The sequence below is a fragment of the Acomys minous genome (genome assembly GCF_964271855.1).
Source record: "Acomys minous genome assembly, chromosome: 11".
Lineage (NCBI taxonomy): Eukaryota > Metazoa > Chordata > Mammalia > Rodentia > Muridae > Acomys > Acomys minous.
Window position 1 is genome coordinate 94,226,403 of NC_140492.1, and position 18,498 is coordinate 94,244,900.

The following is an 18,498-nucleotide window of genomic DNA, read 5'->3' on the forward strand; positions in this document are numbered from 1 at the left end:
GTGGAAGCCCAAGAATATTTCCTGTTTGCACAGCACAGTAGGTTGCTACAAAGTACACTGCGCCCACATCTTCCCCCTCAGAAGGACCCAAAAGGTACGCCCCTCCGCAAACCAGCGTCAGCCAAAAGCTGTGCGGTTGAGAAGCGTGTATGTCACAGTATGTTCATGTAGGCCAGCTCTTCCCCAGGCACAGACTGTGGTGCAGTCAGCACATTAGGATGAGCTGGCTACTCATTCAGATGGTTCACAATGGTGTTACATACCATACATGCTCTGTAGCTCTATGACAGTAACACTGATACGTTTGCAAACAGGATGCTTAGAATATAGAATCATAGAATTTTATATTGTATCTCAAAAGCATAGGACTTGGGATATTTATGAGATCTGGGCAGGGAAAAAAAATAGTGTTACTGATGATTTTAAGACAGGCAGACTTTTAGCTTGGTGAGTAGAGAGGACTTAGTCACGTGAGTCACTTGCTCAGTTTGTCTCCGAGGGACGCAGCATGTGTCTCTACCTGAGAATTCCCTCTCTCTCTCTGTGTGATTCTCCACCATCACCACCCTCCTACGTATTTCTATTCTCAAGGGGGGGGGGGAGTCCTAATGTTGTAGCATAAAAATAACTCTTCTGTACATCAGGGGTCAATAAACAGACAAAGAGAGGTGTGTCTTAGAGAGGGTGGAGGATGACGTCATGAAGGACCATCACCGAACACAGTCTAGATTGGAAACTGGGAAGATGGAGTTTGCTACTAAGTTAACCAGCTGAACAGTATCTTGTGTCTTTTGCTTTGAAACTTAGGAAGGGCTTGGAGAGAAAGCAGGAAAGGAAGGAATCAGAGTCATTTTGATTCTGTGAGTTCTGTACCCGGGCCCAGGGTGTCTTAGGAAGCTGGGAGGAGGTGACACAGACATGGCCTACAGAGTGGTTAAATTGTGTCCCCATATCAAAACGATTAGCAGCATTCATGACAGTCGCTAGTATCAGTATGAGGGGGGATTATTGGGTTTATAACATGGGCTCCTTGAAGGCTCTTGGGAGGAGAGACTCAAAATATAGAGAATGGAACATTATTCTCCCAGTTAAACGAAATAATTAAGAACTTATCTAACTGCACAGGAAAACGAAGCCCACACAGATAGCCCCTCCCTCTCTTCCTCCTCCGCAGCATTTCTCTCAAGCCAGGTGTTTTTCACATTCAGCCTGGCACACTTGGACCCAGGAGGCACGTGGACGTATCTCCCAGAAGTTTCCCATCTTTTTCTCTCTCTTCCCGTCTCCGTTTGTGCTGTCTCTCCTAACTTTTCCTGAATGTGTTTCTTCCTTCTATTTTTGTACAGTTGGCAGTTTTTCAGAGCACTTGGATCAGATAAATGGGCGAAGCGAGTGTGTGGACAGTACAGATAATTCCTCCAAGCCGTCCAGTGAACCCACTTCTCACATGGCTCGGCAGCGATTAGAGAGCACAGAGAGAAAGAAAATTTCGGGCAAAGTCACAAAGTCCCTCTCAGCCAGTGCTCTGTCCCTCATGATCCCAGGAGGTAGAGAGACACCAACTCAACTCGCATGGAATTGTGGGATGTGTGCACGTGCTTCTTCCACCCCGTCCCACCCCGTCCCACCCCTCCAATCCGGAACGCTGATTGAAATGCAAAATTGCATGAGACAATCACTGGTGCCCTCATCCCGGGACAGCTCTCAGGAGCTCCGCCTACACACTTATGGATTTCCCCAGCAGGAGCCCTGGGGCCCCCAGTGAGCATGCGCATATGTGTCAGGAGCTCTGTGGAGGGGGGCAGAGAGCATGCGCATATCTGTCTCAGCTCACATTCTGTATCTGGGAAGGTAGATTTCATTTGTTTTCTTAAGGCCTTTTCTCTCCAGGAGCTAACTAATGAATTTCCCTCCCTGGGATAATTCTTCTGGAGACCACGTACTGTGTATGTGCGCTTTGCCTAGCAGTTTACAGCCCCTGTGTTGGAAAGCTAGGCATGCATTGCCTCGCCTAATTAATGAGGAAACACACCGAATGTAAGCTCTGCATTTCTGGAGATGGCAGAGACTGTCTTCACAGGAGGCACTGAAATAAGATGTTTTCCCAGTCTTGTGGGCTGAGCTGTGCTTGCTCTTTGCTAATCTCTGTCCCTGTTTTGGAAAATCAGACTTAATCATGGTTTTGTTGCATTGCTGGGTTTTCCTAATGGCTTAGTTTGCATCTACTGATCAGTAGGTCTGTAGTGATTCCCCTGGCAGATAAGAAATATACACACTGGTGGTCGTGACATCACTCAGTGAGAGACAGTAGAACTGGAAATTGACTTCTTTTATATGTGACATGTATTGGGAAGAATATAAATTATGTAACATATCAAAGAGATCAGTTAATTTTTTAGACCTAATTTGTGGGGGAAACCCTGACAAGGCATAATGCAGACTCCTTTGCTAGGAAGCATCCCACTGAGCCCCATAAAGCAGACCCCTAGCTCTCTTTTCTATATGGCCATGTGTCCTTCACAGGTGGCCAAAGTGCCCATGTGCAACAAGGAAGAGCAGTTTAGTGTGATCTAGTCCATCAGTGCAGTCAGACAAAGTCACCATACTTTGGAAAAAGAGGGAACTTAACACCATTTATAGAAGAGAAGCAGACCACCAAGGGGGAATCTCAGCCTTCCCACAGTTTGAGGCTTGAGTGTCTGACCTGTCCTCCACTCAACGTGGCTTGAAGGCTCCCAACCACCAGTGACCTCCTTGTACCTGGCCTTTGCATGAGACAGAAAAGTGCTGGTAAAGAGAATCAATGTGGCACGTGGAACCAGAGTGAGAGAACACTCGGAGTAATACACTTAGCTTTGCTCTTGTCTGGATAGCACAGTACCTAGAACACATGTAGTGTGGATGCTTTCAGTTTACTATTGACCACGCGGGGTCTTGTGAGTCTCCAGTAGCACGGGGCACCTTGTTGCAACCAAGATCACATTCAAGCCTCAGCATGCTCTGTAGATGATTGTGTCTTCTCAGAACACACACACACACACACAGAGTTTCATGACTAGTTAAGATCCACATACAGTCACATAGAGTGAGCTTGCATCTTAATTTTCTCAGGCTGCTATAATATTTTTAACACCTTAAGGATAAGTTATAAACAATAGAATCTGTTGTTCATGGCTGAGATGCCCGTAGTTAAGGCAGATTTGGCATCTTGTTCCACAAAGATGGCATATCTTAAAGGTTCTCAGGCCTCTCCTAGAAACACACTAATGCCTTCATCAGAGGCAGGGCCCTCGTGATCTAATTATTTTCCAAATATTCCTCTGAATACCATTACATTGGGGCTTAGGTTTTAGCCTGGGGAATACAAAGAACTCAAAAACAGATGTTTGCTTCTGAAACAGAGTAGAGATGGTATTTGGGAACGAGAGCTGATTTGCTCTTAGCACGTATCTGACCTTCCCTACCCTTGAAGAAACATGAGTCTATGAATCTACTATGTAAAGAGGAACAGTTGTAACTGTAGTCATTTCTTTTCTAGCTAAGATTCTCAATTTGAAATATGTTAACAAGCCGGGTGTGGTGGTGCACGCCTTTAAACCCAGCACTTGGGAGGCAGAGACAGGTGGATCTCTGTGAGTTTGAGGCCACCCTGCTCTACAGAGTGAGTCCAAGACAGTCAAGGCTACACAGAGAAACCCTGTCTCGAAAACGAAAGAAAGAAAGAAAGAAAGAAAGAAAGAAAGAAAGAAAGAAAGAAAGAAGAAAATAAATACATTAACAAGTACTAGCTCACTAACCCTACAAAAAGTAGCTGGTAATTGGTCATCGCTTTCCTGGCCATGTGTGTTTGGAGAGTAGTGTTAAATTGTTTACTATACAACTTGGAGAATAATATCTCTCATTGTATACTTAGTCTGCTCTTATAAAGATGCACTCTAGATACAGACATCGATAAACTACTTATTTCACTGAACTAATTTAGAGACAGCACAACAAGAAAAACTCTTGGTATAGCAAAACTAAAAATTCTGAATTTTAGGGTATTGGTTAAATCAGAAACCCTTTTGATGCCCCCTCAACAGGCTTGAGTTTTGCATACATGCTAGTTACCAATATAAGCATTTTCTGCATTCATTATCACTTTGCCGGTAGAAACAGATTTGTTTTATGATCACTCTTTGTTTTCCTGTTTGTGGTGGGGCTCCGTGTGGGAAGGGTGGCTGGGGCCCGGATCCACTTTGATGATGGCTCCTTTGTTGCAGATATGTTTGCCGTGTCTCCCTTGGGAAGTCCAATGTCCCCACACTCCCTGTCTTCAGACCCTTCTTCCTCACGGGATTCCTCTCCGAGCCGAGACTCTTCTGCAGCGTCTGCCAGCCCCCACCAGCCCATTGTGATCCACAGTTCAGGGAAGAACTACGGCTTTACCATCCGAGCCATTCGCGTGTACGTGGGGGACAGTGACATCTACACGGTGCACCACATCATCTGGGTAAGAGCGGAGCGTCAGTCTTGCCAGCTCTCCTTTGCAAAAGGCCCGGCGCGCACACTGTTAGCTGAAGCGGAATTGACGCTGATGTGTTTTCTGTTTCTGTGATTACTTGGGGCCTACTTTCTTTTCCTGTTAGTGACCTTTTCTCTGTTTCTGTGGTAGAATTGAGTATAACCCAAACTGGTCATTTTGCCGAATTCTGCTCAGTTTCTTTAATTGCTTGCCCATCCTTCGGTACCAAACTGGCGAACATAAAGACCATCCTCTGTGTATGCCTTAATTATGGGTATGTCTGAGTACAATTGCTCACCAAGGCCAGACATGTTTCATAACCGAGAGCTAGAGTTAAGAGACCGTTGTGATCCAACTACCATAGGGTTCTGGGAACCAAAGTCAGAGCCTCTGCAAGAGGATGCTCTTAACTCTGGAGCCATCTTGCATTTCCTTTCCCCGCCCCCCCCCGGCCCCGCCCCCCATTGCTTTGTTTTTCACAAATTGTATTCTTGCTCACTTGGGATCTTCTTTAAGGATACATTAGAATTACCCTATTTCAGAACAATATCAGGACAGGAGCCATGCCTTTTTGAGTTCCGGTTAGGAGCTTAGGGCCATTCACAAAGGTGACTCTGAACCTCCTGGGAGAAGAAACAATGGATGTTGGGGTTGTCATTTGTCTGCTTATGAATATATACTCTCCTCTTGGGCTACAGAATGTAGAAGAAGGAAGTCCCGCATCCCAGGCGGGACTGAAGGCTGGGGATCTCATCACGCACATCAATGGGGAGCCGGTGCACGGTCTCGTCCACACAGAAGTCATAGAGCTCCTGCTGAAGGTACTGTTTTCCTATGTCCTGGCCATGTGGAGGCGGCCCCGTGGGATCAGTCTCTGTGGCGTGTCCCAGAAGGCAGTTCCACCACCGGAAGGGAGGGATGCAGTGGTCAGAAGCCTAACATGAGGCAGAGCCATGAGGACCGCTCCGGTTTCATGCTGGGAAAAAAGATGTCCTTGAACCTCCATTCTTATCCCCTATGCCTGCTTCTCACTGCCCACCCTACAGAACACGAACCCTCTTTGTTTATATGCCTCTCCGAGTAGGTTCCATTTGGGACTCACCGGTCCTGAGGGTGAACTTCCGTAGATGATGTTCGAGTATAGGAGGAGGCTAAGGCGGATGTGAAGGTTTTAAGAGTTGGCACTCCTTTTAAGGATGGAACTTTAGACATGTTTACACGTGCTCTGAATGGCAAGTGGAAGAGTAGTCCTTATGGCAATTATGAGGCTCCTCTCCCTCCTCGTACATAGATCTAAGTTAAATTCCCACAGGGATCAGTTCCTACTTAAAAGGAGCATCAAGTGGAGCCTGTGGCATCAGATCCCGGAGAGCAGGGAGATAAACCGAAAGCAGCGTGCACATTAATCCTCTCAGGCGGGTCTTTGGCGATTCTTGATTTGCCTCGTGCTAACACTAGAATAATATAAAGTCAAAGAGACAATGGTAGCTGAACTTGAATTTGATTGAAAAAAATTTTTTTTTCGGGAAAAAGTCTGCTCTATCTGGAATGAGAATCATAGTCCCTTTTTATACAACTTTTGGATGACCTGTTACTCCATGACCAGCCAGAGAGATCTGAGCATCAAGTAAAGCATCAGGGAGACAGAGGATACGTGCATGCTGCTGTAAACCCCTAGGTTTAAATAACATTTGAGACCTCGTAAATATTGTTGATAGAGGGACTAAGGGACGCTCTGTGTGCTCAGAGACTAGAGGACACGTATATAAAAAATTTTTAAAAAATTAAAAATCCTAATTATCCCAGGCTGAGACATAGAGGGGAACATTGTGCTTTTGGGAGAGAGCATTCTGTGTAGGGAGAGGCATGCCATGGGAGCGACACTGACATGGAACTTGAAAGAAAGTGAGGAATCTGAAGGCGCTACGCAAAGAAGAGTAGGAATGCAAGTCCTTCAAAAACATGCATTTAAACGCCTTACTTCCTCCCTTCTCTGTGATTCCCCAGGCTTGTACAGGGAACACTTTTCTAAGGACTTAGAATCTGGTCCAGGGTCCAGAAGCAGTAGTCTTCTGCATCCTCAGGTCCAGGGTGAGCTAATAGATAAGAAAATTATTTAGCTTCGTTGATTCACTGTATTATTTAAAAATTGGCATTGAGCGGGGCCTGGTGGCGCACACCTGTAATCCCAGCCCTCTGAGAGGCAGAGGCAGGCGGGTCTCTGTGATTTGAGGTCAGCCTGGTCTACAAAGCGAGTCCAGGAAAGCCAAGGCTACACAGAGAAACCCTCTCTCAAAAAGCCAAAATTAAATTAAATTAAAAATAAATAAGACTTATTTATTTAGGGCTCAGTAAGTTTATAGAGTTAAAATAAACCAGGGCATTCTCCTTTATGTCCCAATGTGACAACAAGAGGACAAGATCACAGCTACTTCACATCTGAGTGCTTTAGTTCTCTTTTAAATCCTCTAACTAGCTAGGGTGGGATAGCATCCCTGAGTAGGATAGCATCCCTGAGTAAGCATCCCAAAGATGGAGGCTGAGCAGAACTATGGACTTTTGAGATCTCTCAGATAAACTCCTGTGCTGTGAAAGGCACCTGAAACTTTCTTAGACCACCTCAGACTAACGTCAAGAAGGAACACAGACTGCTGAGTCTCAATAGCCACGTCAGCCACAGTCTGTGACCCTGTGGTCCTCAGTCTTGTGGATGAGAGCTCGAAATGAAGACTGTGGAGAGCTCTTCCTATATCTTCCCATTTTCTGGAGACTGTTGAGAGCAGCAGGCGATGGCGTTCACTATCTTCAAGGTTCCTTGGCCCTGTGACCTTTGGAGCTGGAGAATAATTCGTAGTTGCCATCCATCCTACTGGTGCCTCGATGATGTTTTTTAAGCTACAGAAATTGTTATTGGTTTTTCAAGACAAGGTTTCTCTGTGTAGCCCTGGGTGTCCTGGAACTCGCTCTGCAAACCAGGCTAGCCTCAAACTCATAGAGATCCACCTGCTTTTGCATCCTATAGTGCTGAGATTAAAGACATGCACCGCCACCGCCCAGCAAGCTAAAAGAATAAGTTATAGATGGTAATTTTCCAATTGTCTTAGTTTGCTTCCTATTGCTGTGATAAAGACCATGATCAAAGCTCCTTGGCGATGCAGGTGTTTATTTCAGCTTAGAGCTTAAGGTCTATCGTGAGGAGATTTAAGAGTGGGAACCCAGAAGCAGCGACTGAAACAGAGGCCATGGAGGAACACTGCCGGTTATCTTGTGTTTCTCAGCTTCCTCAGCCTTCAGTCTTATACACCCCAAGACCATCTGCCAACATGTAGCACTGTCCCTACTAGGCCCTCCCACAACAGTAAGTAATCAAGGAAATCTCCCACAGGCCAATCAGATGGGGATAATTTCTCAGTTGAGAGTTCCTCTTCCTAGATTACCCTAGTTTGTGTCATGTTGATTAAAAATCCCAACTAACCGGTATAGTAATATATACATAGTAATATATAAATACATATGTATATTTATAGAATATATACACTTGTATTATATATATATATATATATGTACACACACATTATTCTTTATAACCATAGTATGTTATATGCAAAATAGCTCCTACCTCAGCCTGAGTTTATTTCATAGCATACAGATGTTTATGGAAAAAGAAAAAATAAGCTGAAGTTATTATGTACCTTAATGTGATTCTGGATTTGCAATCCTCTCTTCTCACTTCTGTGAGACTGGATATGTAGTACTGTTCCATCTCCCCACTCCCCCACCCCCACGCACCTGCTGCTCCCACAGACCAGCTCCGGGAACAGCGAAGAGGAGAGAAGAGAGGTGGATCCATGGTAGGGAGAGTCGAGCAGACACTGAACATCTGGTTAAGGGAAACCAACCGTGGTTGAACAACTAGCTAGAGAAACAACTAGCTAGAGGAACTAGTTATTGAGGAGAGGCTGAGGAACGAAGGAAAAAGAAATACTTGGAGACTCAGGCATATGCAGTACAAAACTGAAGGTCTTAAAGCTCGGGAGAACTTTTATTTTCTATCTATCTGTCTCCGTCTCTGTCTTGTTTGTTTTCTGTCTGACTCCTTGCTGTTACCCTCACTTTTCTGTCTTGTTGTCACCCATCTTTCTCTCTTCTTGCTTCTGTTCCCCATCTATCTATCTCTTTTCTTGCTTGTTATTTTCCATTTTTTCTATCTCTCCCTTGCTTTTCCTTCTCACTCTGGCTTAGTCTCTCGTGTCTTTTACTTGCTTGCCTTTCTCCTTGGGCCAACCCCAGTATTTTATTTAAAGTGAAGCTCAGTTCTTTTCATTACAGATTATGTCATGATTTTTCTCATCTTTTACAATCAATGGGGCATTCAAAGAATCCACAAAGCAAGAGAACAGTCTAACAAGGAAATACAAAAAGTTCTGTATAAAGTATACAGCAAAAATCAATAAATTTCCAAGCAATGGTCAGCATAACCTGATTATTACTTCTTAAACAATACTCAGGAAAGTTTAATCATAAATTTCCCCAGGCTAAAACCATTGTGTTTACCAGATTGTCATAGCAACATAGCTTGAGCTAAATGTTCTCTAATAAAGAAAAAACTTGACTTACTCCCAGTCCCAAACCAGTAGGTGTGCTATCTACGTCTCGGCTAACTACCAAGAGGTCCTTTATTGTAAAATATCTGCAAAGCATGACATTCCAAGCACACCTTCTATTGTTCTCAAAGCAGATTCTAAAAAAAAAAAAAAACCTTTCTACATGTAACAGTATCTAACCAGGGCCAAGGTCTTAACTTTCTTTCATGAAGTTTCTGCTTGGGTGCTCATAGTCAAAACAAAAAAAAAAAACAAAAAAAAAAAAAAAAAAAAAAACTCTCTCATTGTCTCAAGGCCTTTGACCAGACGCCCTCTTTCAGCATTCTCTGTGGGAAAAAAGTCTTCCCTGTATGATTTTTATTAGGGCTCAGAAATAAAGAGAAAAGATAAATTTTAGGAGAAAAAAAAGGCAGATTTTTTTAGACAAAATTACAGCTGTACCATACATAATATTTAAGGGTAGTGGTGATCAGCTGGAGATCTTTGGAACTTTGTCAAGCCAACCCTCAACAGCTGTTCTGGATGTCCAGTGATGATGCCGGACAGTCAGAGGCCTCTGTCTTTGTCAAGCAGAGCCTCTGTGACTTATCCTCATGTCTGTGACAACCCCCGCCCCCTCCACCTCCACCCCCAACCCCCCCACACACAGTGGTTTTTAGAAATGTCTTATGGAACCAGCTGGTCCTCTGTGTGAAGTTTTTAGCTCACCTAGGGACCTTGATCAGCTCCTACAACCTACAGTTCTATCACCGGGTACAGTGGCTGTGGGCTACTGAAAGGATGCAAGCACCGTGGAGCGTCCCACGCCTTTAGCACCCTCTGTCACCCATACAGGCAGTAGATTCTGCCTCTGCTTCATAAGGGAAGCGCTCAAGAGCAGTAGCTACTCTAATGAAACAAAGAGGGTGTAAGGGATTTAATTATCACCCCAGTGAGCTGTTTGGTCTTTCAGCTTTCTTCCAAATTTAACCAGCGATTCTTGAACGAAGACTATAAAGTGACAACATGGGCAGTGGGCTTCTATAATCCATGGCCGGCTTCTCACTGGGGTGGCAGCTCTGTTTAGTATTCTTCATTCTCATCCCCATGACCTTTATACTTGCTAAGTCTTTCCAGCATCTCCCTGGCATCCTTAGGGCTGGATGTAGACGTGTGGAAAACCATGAACCACACGTGTACCTGTCTTTTGGACCAAGAACACGGAAAGCATTTTCTTACACTCCACTGCTACATGCGTAGTCTCATTTTCCCTTACGGTTTTGAAGTAGACTTGGCTGTGGAAGACTCATGGTGGGGGAGGGGGAGTGGTGAGCAGTGATCATGGCCACCGTTCCCCTCCCTCATACCTTCCCTTCCAGGACAGCTTGATCACAGGACAGCATCGATCTTTCTAAAAAGAACATCATGGTCTTTCTTTACCCTTTGGTCACAGGTGGAGACCACATTACCCCCGCTCCAGCCCTTGCTCGAATGATAGCGTGTCAGGCTGACCCTCTGCCGATAGGAAACTTTGCCATTCAGCCAGGCTGCTTTGTTTCAGTCCTCGGTGCATAAGGGAATCTCTAGGCCTCTCCAGCGCTTGCTTCAGGCATCTGCTTTCCATGTACACCAGCTAGGGAGGTTGTCAGTGATGGATCAGGGACAACCAGGTAGTATGACTGTCACCCCTCCAGACTTGTTGAGACCCTGATACATCCAGAGCTTTGGGCAAGAGTATTTATCCTGCGACACAGAAAAATAGCTTGTGGGGAGCGGAGGTTATAGTTCAGTTGTTAAAATACTTCCCTCACAAGCAGGAGTTTAATTCTCTAGATTGGTGCTTCTCAACCTTCCTAATGCTGAGACCTTTTAATACAGTTCCTCGTGTGGTGGTGACTCCCCAACCATAAAATTGTTTCATCTGCTTCATAACAGAATTTTGCTAATATTATGAATCATAGTATAAATATCTGATATGCAGGATATCTGATATGTCACACCCCCCCCAAAGGGGTCACAACCCACAGGTTGAGAACCCCTGCTCTAGAACCGTGGGAATCTGGGTTCAGGGGCACCTGTGAGCTGACCACTGGGGTAGCAGAGACCAGGAGCATCTTTGGATTTGCTGGCCAGCCAGGTTAGCCTACTCGGTGAGGTCCAGATTGTGGATCCAAAAACAAGGTAGACAACACCAGAGAAAAGCCAGCCCAAGGATGTCTTCTGACCTCACATGCGTACACAATTACACACACACACACACACACACACACACACACACACACACACACAATCACATATATAGCTAATGAAGCGAGAATACTTGGCACCTGCCAGGCTCTGCTCTGTTGTACACAAACTCATGTAACCCTCAATAATTCTCCGAGGTAGATGCTGCAAACAGAAGTGTCCCCATTTTCCAGAATTTTCCAGACACACAGACCAAAGTAGAGAGACATGCCCAAGGCAGCCACAACCATCTGCTAGGAAGATGGTTTCTCTCCAGTCAGTGTGACTCAGAGGCTGTGCTTTCAGCGCCTACCACACACTGCTCTAACACATGCCTTTAATTACCAGTACTTTCATAAGTCTAATGCTCACAGCAGGAAGGACTGGCAGCGCGAGGCTATAATCAAAGTGCTAAGCCTAAGGAACAGGCTGTAAAACACGAAGAAGTTCCGAAGAAAGGCGGCTCTTTCCGAGCGTGCACCGGAAGTACGCGAGAGAGCTGCCGGTTAATCGGTGCAGGATATTTAGTGTGTGGAAAGTGGCTTTGGGATATAGTCCAGGCAAGGAGTTGAAATGCAGATGTGGGGTGGTTGGGTCTTAAGGATCATGAGGTACTCTGAGCATCCACCGAAAGCCAGCTAGCAAACTGGCAAAGCCCGCCCGAGACCTTGATACCCTGACACCAGCTATTGTACTCAGTTCAGCCCGCTCAAGAACATTTCCCTCCCACTGTGCACTAATCATGAAGAGAAGCTACAAGTAAACGTGAATTAACTGGGCACCTAGCAGTCCGCTTGCCAAGTGCATTTCTGTTGTTGCTGCTACTGTTTTTCAAAGTCATCCCAGAGGAGCGCTTCCTTGTAGCGCTTGCTGTAGCTAGGTGGATCCACTAGGTGGCAGGCTTCACAAACAGCACCCAATATTTTTTTTTTCCACTTAACCATTTCTCCTCATGTTTCTCACTAATATTTGCATGATACATCTTGTGTATTTCTTATTACAGGGGCCGTCTTCTGTGTGTGTATATCAGTCAGTCAAACTGACTTTTGAAAAGTCATATGCAGAAACAACAAAAATAAAGTAGGTTTAGTTTCTGTTGAAGGAGGCATTTGTTCAGAGCCTTGTGATGTGCTGAGTCAGGGAGCCAGGCTCCTCTCCACCTTCTGATGCGAAACACTCGTGATTTGTGTCAGATTTATCTTACACAGTATTATCATGCTTATGCCTCCTTCATTTCTCGGTGAGCAAGCTCTGCGCATCTGCGCATGCTCCATATCGCATGTGACTGTTTTGCTGACCGCTGACCGTGATGAGCACAAGCCACGCACTGCGCCGGTCATTGGTGAGGTAGAGGGGACCAGCCACCTACTGCCCACATGGAGCAGGCTGGGAAGGAGGAGCGCTGGCGGTGGACGAGGGACGGAGTAGCCAGTCTTTGATGGTTCCATTTACCGTGATGACGTGAGAACGAGAATCATTATCTATCGTCCAATGCCGACAGTCCTTTCTCACCTCATGAGTAGTGACCCAGCCCTCAGGTCTTGATTATAAAAAAATAAAGATTTGACGTGGAAATGGCTTTAAAACTAAATTGTATTTTTAAGACACCAGGTGGCATTGTTAGCCTCTTACAAAGAAATAAAAGTCTGACCAGGTGTGATGGTATACAGCGAATAGTCCTTGCCCTCTAGGGGCTGGAGAGGAAGGGCTTCCACCAGTTTGAGGCTGATGTGGGCAACACTGTCAATCCTGAGCCAACCTACACCACAGTGTTAGACTCTGCCTTAAAAAAAAAAAAAAAGGCACTGCTGAGATGCATTTGAATACAGGCGCAGTGGCTTATGGGATAAGAGAGCCCTAGTGGTTGTACGGAGGTGTGTGTGCGCTCCATGTCGGGAAGTGGATAAGAACACCAGTGAAAGATAGTCCCAGCCACTCTGTTGTCCCATCCATGCTTCGTGGGGGGGGGGGGGGGGCTGGTAAGAGGCTGATGCCATCATATTATTATGTGTTTATTCAATTTTTGAAGACCTCCTTCCAAAAATCTCTAATAATGAATTTTCCATTTTAAAATGAAAAAGAAATAGAAGGACCATCTCTACCATTGAAGTAAATGCAAAGTTTTAAAGTCATGCATATGCATGTAAGGCACATAACTTACCTTTCTCTTGGGATTCAGACTCCCATCTGCCTAAAATATTTTCTAAAAATCTGTTATTAGGTGTGATATTATACTTATAAAATGGTATATAAAGAACTATGAAGAGAATTTTAAAAAAACACCCTGTCTTTTCAATACGAAACTAGAGGTAAAACAATGAAAAAAAAGGGGGGGTTCCTAAAGCAGTGTTTCACAACTGTGGGTCACAACCCCCTTGGGATCACACATAAGATATCCTGCATATCATGTATTTACATTAGACTCATAACAATAGCAAATTACACTTATGAAGTAGCAATGAAATAATTTTATGGTTGGGGGTCCACATAACAACACAAGGAACTATATTAAAGGGTTATAGTGCTAGGAAAGCTAACCACTGCCCTAAAGAAAAGTAAATAACTGATGGACCATCAGTTCATAGAACTAAAAATCAGTAAAAGAGTGGAGAGATAGCAGTAGGCAGCCAATGCAAAGCATCACCCTAGAGAATGTTTGACGAGAGGTTTTCAGATGTGTGAAATGAAAATAGAAAGCTGCAAATATAATATTGAAATTATTCGCAAGATGTGCATATACATGTGCAAGTATACCAGTACGGGCTAGGAATGATGCAGGTTTGCAGTTTAATGCCAGGGTGCTTGCTTAGCATGCTCCAAGGCCCTAGGTCCGATTGTCACCTATCCTTCTCAACAATTAAAACTGGAATATTACCAGTTGTAGCCCAGAGGAGATCCTAATGCTTTTTCTTTTACCTAGCTTTGCCATTTTCTTCTTATAATAGCGTAGGTACTTCCCGCTAGGGAAAAAGAAGGTAGTTATCAGCGAGGCTTTTCCCAGTCTTGGTTCCCACTGCTGTTATCTTCCCATTGTTCAGGGTAGCTTAGAGCTTAGCTTCCGGGTAACCGTCCTCGCGTTTAAAAAAAAAAACCCTCCTTCTTGGACTTCTTATCCTTTCAAGTTTACCACAGCCACCTCTGACTTTGAAAGAATGTATTTACCCTCTGGCTACTATGTAACTCAAGAAGAGATTGTGGACACCACCTGACCCGGCACCCCTATGCCTGGCTGTTGACGCCATGCTCACCTTCATCACTCAGACCTGCCTAGCAAGCCTTGTCCCCCGCTGACGTGAAAGGACACAGAAACCCACGAGGAATTATGTCACCGTGCACGACCTGGTTAGAGAGCTTTCCCCACGGGCTGGCACACACTTCCCAGCTCTGCAAGCTGACAGGTTTTATGACAAGAGAGGAACCTTTCTAACATCATTACAAATAAAAGTCTAATTCAGTTTTTGTCACCCTGTGATTTCTAGGTCAAAGGAAAACATGAAACAGAGAAAGAAGGGAAATATATCAAGCAAGACCAGACAGCTACTGGGCACACTCATATTAATACATATGGATGAAGATAGATGTTATTTATAGAGCCCTTTCTGCGTGTCACACTTGGTGCTAAAGGCTTTGCGAACTCTCAATTGCTCCTCTGCTGAGCTCTGGGAGATGGCAGTGTCCTTCCTGGTAGCCAGTACAGTGTATGAGAAGCCTTGGTAGGGCAAGCAGCTCTACTGAATTTGGATTTGACTCAAAGACTTGACTCCCACCCTCAACACACTCACTAAAGACACTTGTTACTCTGCCTTCTATCCCTTTGGATTGACAGGACGTGGATCCGGGCATTATGTAGCAGTAGAGGGGACACCTATATTTTTACTTGTCTTTGAATCTCTTAGTACTGATCTGGCTTCTTCACAGAACTCTTTTTAATATGACCTCATCTTTCTTCTTCTTCTTCTTCTTCTTCTTCTTCTTCTTCTTCTTCTTCTTCTTCTTCTTCTTCTTCTTCTGTAGAGTGGGAATAAGGTGTCAATCACCACCACCCCATTTGAAAACACATCAATCAAAACGGGGCCAGCACGGAGAAACAGTTACAAGAGCCGGATGGTGAGACGGAGCAAGAAGTCGAAGAAGAAAGAAAGCCTAGAAAGGTAAGTTGGCTCAGCCTTCTTTTGAAAGGCTGGCATCCACCTGTGTTGTGTAAAACATTTTCCTTATCAAATACATACGAGGAAGGAATGTTTCTCTGTGTATGAGAAATGTTATGCCACGGTTCACAGACAATCAAGTTCAATGACATTATGTATATAGCAGAAAGTGTCACTTGCTCTCGCTATAAAGAGATTGCGTGGACAACATGAAAAGTCCTTCGCTGGTTTCTGTGTATATGTGTAAGTAGGTACACATGTGCCACAGTGCCAGACAGCAGAAGATAACTTTTGGGAGCTAGTTCTCGCTTTCCCCCATTGGCTCAGGGGATTGACGGGTCATGTTTGTGTGGAATGTGCCATTACTTGCTGCGCCACCTCACCAGCTCTACTGTATTTTTGTTTCTCTCGGATGCTGTTGTGTTTGTGTAAGCCTTTGGATGTCATGTCGGGAGAGTTAGATTTGACACCCATGACCGTCAGGCAGTCTTCCAAATGAAATAATGCACTTAAAATATCCTTTATGTGATCAGGGAGGTCTGTTTTTTAATGTCGTCTATAAAAAACAAACAAAAACACCCACATCTTTTTGTTTCAGTTTGTTTTTGTTTTTGACAGGGTTTCTCTCGAAGCCTTGGCTGTCGTTGACTCGCTTTGTAGATCAGGCTGGCCTCGAACTCACAGAGACCTGCCTGCCTCTCCCTCCCTGAGTGCTGGGATCCCAGGTGTGCGCCACCACCGCACCCAGCGAACACCCACATCTTTAAGCCTTTCAAATGAGCCTGGAAATAAAAGAGCTCTCACTGACTGAAATCTAATGAGGTGTCGCACAGTGGCAGACAAGGAAACACTGGAAGTGGGTTGTACACACTGACGCATGTGCGAGCCCATGTTCTGGGAAGGGCTATTTCCTTCCAGTGTGGGTATGGCTCCTAGGAGCTGACAATCATGATCCTTTGTTCCTTTGAACATGAGAGTCTCATCACACTAAGACTTTGGATAGAAATGTAAAAAGAAATGATCTAACAAAAGAGCTTTATTAACTCCAGGAAAAACAAAGTTATGCTGGCAGGAAAGCAGTATAGAGCCTGGCAGGGGCAGGACAGAGGCTTAGGGGGCTGTGGGTTAGAAGGCAGAGGTAACTTTATGAGCTTAATTCTATGGTGATGTTTTGGAGCTCTTTGGCTCATTTGGTTATTATTTGCTATAATTATGTTATTTTGTTACTATTTTAAGTACTGGCGGTTAGACCTGGGCCTCGTGCACATGAGCACATGTTTTACCACTGAGCAACATCCTTCATCTTCTCTTTGCTTTTTGCTATTGTTTTCTTTTAAGACAGAGTCCCGGTTTCCCAGGCTGGCCTTGAATTCACTCAGTCTCTCTGTTTAAATTCATTCTGTAGCCTAGACAGGCCTTGAACTCGGCATCTTCTGCCTCAGCTTTCCAATATACGGGGGATGACAGGACCACCCCTCCTGCTTAGCTTTTCATTTTTCATGGTTGGGTATCAACAGATAAGCCCCAGGCCTGAAAAAAAAAAAAAAAACAAACAAACTAAAGTAACTGTGTAAGCGCATGAATTATAGAAAGTTATGTACACTATAGAGATGGAAGTAGTAACAGGCTGAGAAGAGAGCAGGGTGCTTCTTCACAGGTTTACAGAGACAGCTGCATTCTTTGTATGCATGTGGATGTATGGACGATGTACTTGCCTAGTGCTCGGAGAGGCCAGAAGGTAGCAGGTCCCAGGAACTAAAGTTAGAGATGATTGTGACCCACCATGTGGGTGCTGGGAACCAAATTTGGCCCCTCTGGAAGAATAACAGCCAGTGAATGCTCTTAACTTCCGAGCCATCTCTCCAGCCCCCTCCTCTCCTGTATTATCCTACATTACATTTGTTTTCCTTTTATACAACTTCTAGGATCACTCTGGGTTTTTGGAGGGGGGGGCACTTTATATTTCCATGCGTCTTCAAGCTACACAGGGGAAAAAAATGATTTAATGTTTTGCATTATGGCAGCTATCTGTTTAAGCCTACCAGGACTGGCGTAGGCATCTGTGATAACAGAGCTGTGTGCAGTGATTGCACTGATAAGCCTTGGGCATCTATACATTTTTTTTTTTATCATACGCTCTCTTAACACTGACTGCACATTTGTAGCTGCTGCCCACTGATACAACAGCCTCAGGTTCACCTTGCTCCATGTTTTCCTTCCAAGCATACACCGTGTGGGGCATATTTAAAACTCCACAGTGGAACAAGCACAGTGGTCCTCTCCTTTACAAATAAAAGCTTTGCCCAGAACCTCTTTCCATAAAGAAAGTCTATACTAAGTCTTTGGAAGAAAAGCTCTTACCTTTGACTAAGTCTTACCAATACATAAGATACATCTTCAAAAGCAAAGGGTTTGAATATTTTATAACTTTCTTACTTTACTGTTTCTTGCTGTCTGGATTTAAGAGATTCTTCATGGGTCCTGCTGTCAGTTTCCCAATCCATGAGAAAGTTGTCAGTACAGAAATGGCGTGCTACCATTTAGTAGGTCGGCTGTCATGTCACTGTGTGACAGCGGTGGCACTGAAGACTGTAGCTATCACAGGGATTTTTTTTAAAAAGATGTATTTATTATGTATACAGTATGCATCAGATCACATTATAGATGGTTGTGAGCCACCATGTGGGTGCTGGGGAACTCAGGACCTCTGGAAGAGCAAGTCAGTGCTCTGAACCGCTGAGCCATCTCTCCAGCCCCCCACAAGGATAGTTCTAAGTAGGTTCTGATCCTTGTGCCCCTGTCTCTGCTCAGGAGGAGGTCTCTCTTCAAGAAGCTAGCCAAACAGCCTTCTCCTCTGCTCCACACCAGCCGAAGTTTCTCCTGCCTGAACCGGTCGCTGTCATCTGGAGAGAGCCTCCCGGGGTCCCCGACTCACAGCTTGTCCCCACGATCTCCAACTCCCAGCTATCGGTCTACCCCTGACTTCCCATCCGGTGAGTAGATCTTCCAGCCTGGACAGCCCTAGAGTGGAAAAGGA

The 18,498-nt window shown here is 44.7% G+C and overlaps 1 protein-coding gene across 20 annotated transcripts in view; it reads left to right on the forward strand.

Moving 5' to 3' along the window:
- The window catches only part of MAST4 (microtubule associated serine/threonine kinase family member 4), a 617,295-nt gene that overhangs the window by 592,061 nt on the left and 6,736 nt on the right, over positions 1 to 18,498 (forward strand). For 15 of the 20 annotated variants that reach the window (XM_084800734.1, XM_084800722.1, XM_084800733.1 and 12 more), the window contains 5 exons: positions 1,347 to 1,547; positions 4,263 to 4,492; positions 5,203 to 5,325; positions 15,328 to 15,464; positions 18,273 to 18,454. In XM_084800734.1, coding sequence (XP_084656860.1) covers positions 1,347 to 1,547; positions 4,263 to 4,492; positions 5,203 to 5,325; positions 15,328 to 15,464; positions 18,273 to 18,454 — 873 coding nt within the window. The remainder of the gene's footprint in view (positions 1 to 1,346; positions 1,548 to 4,262; positions 4,493 to 5,202; positions 5,326 to 15,327; positions 15,465 to 18,272; positions 18,455 to 18,498) is intronic. The other 5 variants (XM_084800737.1, XM_084800738.1, XM_084800730.1 and 2 more) reach the window with 1 other exon arrangement.